Source organism: Phyllostomus hastatus, unplaced genomic scaffold, assembly GCF_019186645.2.
Source record: "Phyllostomus hastatus isolate PE091 unplaced genomic scaffold, TTU_PhHast_1.1 phas_contig_1162, whole genome shotgun sequence".
Classification (NCBI taxonomy): Eukaryota; Metazoa; Chordata; class Mammalia; order Chiroptera; family Phyllostomidae; genus Phyllostomus; species Phyllostomus hastatus.
The window spans coordinates 3,674,099-3,680,098 of record NW_025333537.1 but is presented as its reverse complement, the minus strand read 5'-3'; the positions used below and the strand labels follow the sequence as shown (position 1 = coordinate 3,680,098).

Sequence of the window (6,000 nt, the reverse complement as noted above, 5' to 3'; positions counted from 1 at the left end):
CTGCCCCTAGTTTTTGTCCATGTGTCCTTTATACTTATTCCTGTTGAGATCTTAAATAATTTGTAAGAGTATATAGAGGTTCCAAGACCAAAAATCATAAGAACTACTATTCTAAGTAGTTCTCCAAACTTGGGCTGCTCTCCTTCGATCATTCACAGGAAGACAGTGCTTAGGGGAAAAATTGATACAATAGAAAATGATCATTTCCCAGTCAGGTTAGACAGCGGAATGTTACGAGGAAGGGTCTCTTTAGGAGCTATAGTTAGTTAGCACTGTGATAGTTCCTTCTCACAGTAACAGGTAAGTCTAATAGAGTAGGACCACCAAATTCAAGAAAAGCAGGCCAAAGACCTTTTTAGAAGGATGGGCTGCGAGTCTGGATCAAGGAAAAATAAAAACTGAAACTCCATTTGGTTACAATTGTTTGCTCTTGATCTGTGTGTCTCTGTAAACAGATTAGGGAGAACCTGTCCTTTCCTGATCAAAAAAGACAAAAGGACTCCCAGTTCTGCTCAAGTGAGTACTAAACAAGTGTTAGAACACTCCATTGCTGGAATGGTACCATGGTCGACTTGCAACATTCAGCTCTAAGATGGATGTGGGAACCCCTCTGTTGCCTTTCCAATTGACAAGTGAACAAACCCAGCCCTGAGGTTTAGGGCCTTTCAGATTCTCACCTTCGGTTTGAGGGTAGAAAGTGATGTATATATCTAAAAATTGGCAGGCTCTGAACTTTTTTGAACTGATGAGAGAGAGAGAGAGAAAGAGAGAGAGGGAGGGAGGGAGAGGGATTGGTCAATTAGTTGTTTCACTTATTTATGCATTCATTGGTTGACCCTCTGACCAGGGGTTGAACCTCAGCATATGGGGAGGACACTCTCACCAACTGAACTATCCAGCCAGGGCTAGTAGGCTCTGACTTTAATAGAGAATAAAAGCCATGAGAAACCATTTGACCCATTTCGGCCTCTTGTCCTGAAATTTCCCTCTCACTGTGATGAAAAGAGTCTAGATATGATCTGACTCAAAAAGGGCTTGTTGTCCAGGAGGAAAGGGAAGGAATGAGGACCAATTCCAGCTTTAGACAGGACAGTTTCTGAAACTAGGAGACGCAGCATCACCAATGAGGTCAGAGCAATCGCCCAAGGAGGCTCTTCAGTACTTCTGATCATTGCAGGATGTTTCCCTAGCACCACCTTCGGTATCGACGCAGGCTGCCTTGGTCACAAATTACCACTTATCTTCCTCGGGACTTCTCATATGTGAAGATTCAAGAATGACGATTAACCTGAACCCTGGAGTCAGCCTGTCTGCATCTGCTCCTGTTGTAACCACCTGGACAGATGACTCCATCTCTTGAGGCCTCAGTTTTCTCCTCTGTAAAATGGGAAGAGTAACGGTGCCCACTTCATCATGGTAATGGGTATAAAGCACTTAACACCAAACTTGGTGTGTACTGAATGCCAAATAAACAGAAATTCTTAGGGATATTCTTTACTCCATATTCTCCTCTGTGAGCAGTGTTTTCGGTTATTTCTCAACGTAACTCCTTTCTTCCGAGGTTCTGGTCCCTTATATCCCTGAGTCATCATCATTAAGATGCTGGGTTTCCGAAACATCATCCCTTTTCACTGCTCTCTAGGGCTCCCTCTCCTGACTACTTAGCTCCCTTGGGGGCCCAGGCCCTAAATTGCGTGACTGCGAGTCTCCCTCGGGTCTGGGTCACCTGTCTTGGAGAAACGTCCCCAGTCCCCTTGGAGACTAACTGAGAGGCCGCGACAACACAGGACACCACCAAATTCCGAGACACGCCCCAGCCCCGGAATGGGAGGGAGGCTGGGGGCGGGGCCTTGCTCCCCACGGAGGTGGAGGCTGGGGCGGAGCGAGGCAACACCCCCAAGTGAGCGCGCTGGGGGCGGGGCCACGACCTGAGGTGGTCCCGAGGCCCGGGGCGTGGTCGCTCCCGGGAGCCGTTGGGATCCTTGAGGCTGCGCCAGCCGCCTCCGCTGGCGGCGCGCGCAGTCGCCCCCGGCGCGTGAGGCAGCGCAGGGGTTAAGGCCGCCGGCGCCACCTGGGCGCCGCTGAGGAGACCCACAAGCTGGCGAATCCCGCGCGGGCGCGGTGAACAGGTGCCCGCGCGCGTCGGGCGCCGCCAAGGGGCGGGGACAGGGGGCGCGGCCGGAAGCCCGGGGCGGGGTGTGGCGGCCCGGTGAGCGGGAGGGAGGCAGGAAGGAGCTCGCCGGTCTGTGCGGCGCGCGATGTGGAGCCGCCGCCGCTTCGGCGCCAGCAGCCGCCGCCACCGCAGCTGCTGCTGGGGCTGCCGCCCAGCCGAGGGACATGGAGCGCGGCTGCAGAGAGCGGCCGCCGGCAGCAGCAGCGAGCGTCGAAGCCACAGCGGAGCGCAGCCCGCCCCGTGAAGCGCTGCCCGGCCGGCGGTGGCAGCGGCAGCAGCAGCAACAGGGCGGCTGATAACCCGGCGGCGGCGGCGGCAGCGGCGACAGCGGCGGCGTCCATCCCCGAAACCTCACCTCCCGCTTTGCGGCCCCTCAGTCTTCCCTGTCTCAGCTTTCCCTTGCCACCCGCTCCTCAGCTGCGAGCCGCGAGCAGCTGAGCCAGGGGGCGGGGGAGGGGACGCGTGCCGCCGGCGTGGGGGAGGGGTGGGCCGGCGCGCGCCGCGCCCAGGGCTCGCGGGGACCCGGGGGGCGCGTGCCGCGGCGCGAGGCGAGGCGAAGCGCGGGGCGGTGCGGCGGGGCCCCTCCCCCCTGCAGCCTGGCGCGCGCCGGCCGGGCCGCACAGCTGCGGGCTCCGCGCGCGCGGGCCATGTCCGCCTTCTGCCTGGGCTTGGCCGGCCCCGCTTCAGCACCCGCCGAGCCGGACAGCGCCTGCTGCATGGAGCTGCCCACCGCGGCCACGGACGCAGTCGGGAGTCCAGCTGCCACCGCCCTGGTCTCCTTCCCCGGGGGCCCCGGGGATCTGGAACTGGCGTTAGAGGAGGAGCTGGCGCTGCTGGCGGCCGGGGAACGGCCGTCCGACCCCGGGGAGCATCCTCGGGCTGAGCCCGGGCCTCCGGCCGAGGGAGCCGGACTGCAGTCACCGCCCGCCCAGGACCCCGAGCTGCTGTCGGTGATCCGGCAGAAGGAGAAAGATCTGGTGTTGGCGGCCCGGCTGGGCAAGGCGCTGCTCGAGAGGAACCAGGACATGAGCCGGCAGTACGAACAGATGCACAAGGAGCTGACAGACAAACTGGAGGTGAGGATGTCCCCCCTGGGATGGGTGGCAAGTAGGGGGAGCCCAGGCACCCGCTGGGCTCTGGGTAGTTTCGGGAATCACTCATCCACCCCACCTCATAGAAAACCACCTGGAAGGGTGGGGGTAGGACGGAGGGTTTGGGATTATAGGACCAGGACACCCATTGAATACATCTGACTTTCCCACCCTGTTTCCAACAAATGGATCCAGGCACAGCTCCAGCCGCTGTGGGCCATTCTATATATGTACTGTACACAGTATCTAAAATAGCGCTTACAGTATGACTAATTTATACAGCACGGAGGTGATGTCTGCACACACAGAAATGAGAAAGGGGGAGCATTTGAAATATGCTTCAGGTTTTCAAAGAAGTAGTTAATCCCTAATGGGGTATTAGCCTACAGCTTTCCCGTCTGGGCGTTAAGGCCTCCAGATGCCCTTGTCTTAACTTCCTGGCAGCTCAGAGTTGTGGGAAACAAGTGCCCTTAAAGGAGCTTTATATAGCCTCCACATTCTCGGGGATTAGGAAGTGGGGCTCCACTGCAGTCAGGCAAGCCGGGGCTCAGCGAATGACGGTTAGTAGTGGGTTTAATTTGGACCTCAGTGTTTGTGTGCCTTTAAACAGCCCTTTTCTGTGTTCTGGCTCTCACAGATTGGATGTGCAATTGGACAAATAGGAGAACCATATTGCTTCCGCTATTGTTATAAATACCCCTCGAAGGAGCTGTAAGATTTCTGCCATTTCTTGCCCTCACCTAGAAAAGGGTCTTGAAAGTGGTGTACAACACCGGCATTTCTCAAAATTAGATTTTAAAAGGGGAGGCATCTGTGGCAGTGGAGCTTATCTTTTTCCACCTGTGCATTTACTATTGTTAACCACTTTGATTGAGACCAATTTTTTTTTTTTTTGCTGTTGGTTGGGGGTTTTTTTTTAGTTACAAGAGAATAGTACAGTCCTGAATAAGGTCTGAAATGGACCCTAGCCTGGTTCCAGATCACTGCTGCTGGCTGAACAGTTAGGATGTAGATTCCGAAACTTTTCTATAACGAGATTTAAGCACGTCCGTAGTGCAACAGCATATCAAAAGTAAATCAGGGAGAAAAAAGGAAACCAGTGAGTGCCCTGCAGTTCAGTTGGCCTGTTAACTAGGTCTGCCAGTCGATGAACTCCTGAGATACCTCTCTGAAATGCGGTTTGTGAAACCTATAGGGAGCCTGCCAAAAAGCAACCCAATGCATTGAATTGTTGAATTTTCACTTGAAGTAGAGGTCCTCAAATAAAAGGGTGTCTTTTTTTTTAAGAGATTTGATTACATGGCTCTATATAGAAGTACTGCTGCAGAGATTTATACTTGATTTGGAATTCCTTCACTGAGGGACTTGATTGAAGAGACAGCAAACTTGAAAGGGCCATCGTATCAGGCAGTGTGATCAGTGGTAGATTTCAGAGTAATCCTGAGTGTGTAGTTACACGCATCCTGGGTTCTGTGCGGAGCCTTTATACATTTCTTCAACAAAGGAAAAGAGATTTCAAAATTCGGTCACAGGAAAGGTTCTATTGTAAAAGGATAAATTACTTTTGACTTTATAAAATAGTTCAAAGCTCTTGAACTATTTTTTAAAAAATCTTCACTCCTCTGCAGGTCAGCATATGAACTCTAGTGTTGAAAGTTTATTTTAAATTTCTGGAGGGTGGTTGCACAACAGTGTGGATGTACTTAACACTACTGAACTGTACATTTAAAAATTAAGATGGTAAATTTTATATTATGTATACTGTAGTCCCCCCTTATCTGAAGAGGAGATGTTCTAAGACCCCCAGTGGATGTCTGAAACCACAAATAGTACTGAACTCTGTATCTACTTGTTGTTTTCTATACATAAATACCTATGATAAAGTTTAAATCATCAATTAGGCAGAGTAAGAGATTAACAATAACTAATAACAAAACAGAACAATTAAGCCGACAACTTCCACCTTTTTACTTACAGTAAATACTTTCCAGCTTCGCTGGCATATCCACATTGCCAGCATCATTACTCTTGAGCTTTGTGCCATTATTAAGGGAAATAAGGCTTACTTGCACCCAAGCATTGCAATACTGAGACAGTCAATCTGATAACCCAGAGGGCTACTAAGTGACTAACTGGCAGGGAGTGTATACACTGGACAATGGGATGATTCACTTCCCAGGCAGGACAGAGTGGGAGGGTGAGAGAGTCATCATGCTACTCAGATCGGCGCAAAATTTAAAACTTGTCAATTGTTTATTTCTGGAATTTTCCATTTAATATTTTTGGACCAAGGCTGACCGTGGGTGATTGAAACTGTGGAATGCAAAACTGCAGATAAGGGCAGAATGCTGTACTTTACCACGATTTAAAAAATAACAATTTTTAAAAGTTTATTTTTAAAAAGCCAAATGACAAGCATTATTGAAGCTGAATGATAGAGAGTTCAGCTATGCTATTTCTTCTAGGTATGTTTAAAAGTTACCATTAAAAATGTTTAGTTTTTTTTAAACTACACATACATTTAAAAATATAAAGATGTTGTCATTAGTCCCTTGTTAATTCTTTTAGTGTTAGTATGAGAGTGACAAACCTAATTAACAGGGGCCTATTTCATTTGACACCTGCAGGTGAATTTTCCCCACTGTGTATTTTTTAAGCAGCCTAGATTTTAGAGTGTCTGCTTAGACAAAATACTTTCTACAGTTTAACACAGCCACTCTGCTATAATTTCAATTA

The 6,000-nt window shown here is 50.4% G+C and overlaps 1 protein-coding gene across 4 annotated transcripts in view; it reads left to right on the top strand.

Moving 5' to 3' along the window:
• The first annotated feature begins 2,655 nt into the window (after positions 1 to 2,655).
• BICDL1 (BICD family like cargo adaptor 1) overlaps positions 2,656 to 6,000 on the top strand; it is a 78,563-nt gene continuing 75,218 nt past the window's right edge. For all 4 annotated transcript variants that reach the window (XM_045841933.1, XM_045841913.1, XM_045841924.1 and 1 more), the window contains exon 1: positions 2,656 to 3,249. In XM_045841933.1, the coding sequence (XP_045697889.1) occupies positions 2,821 to 3,249 (429 nt within the window). In that variant the 5' untranslated portion in view covers positions 2,656 to 2,820. The remainder of the gene's footprint in view (positions 3,250 to 6,000) is intronic.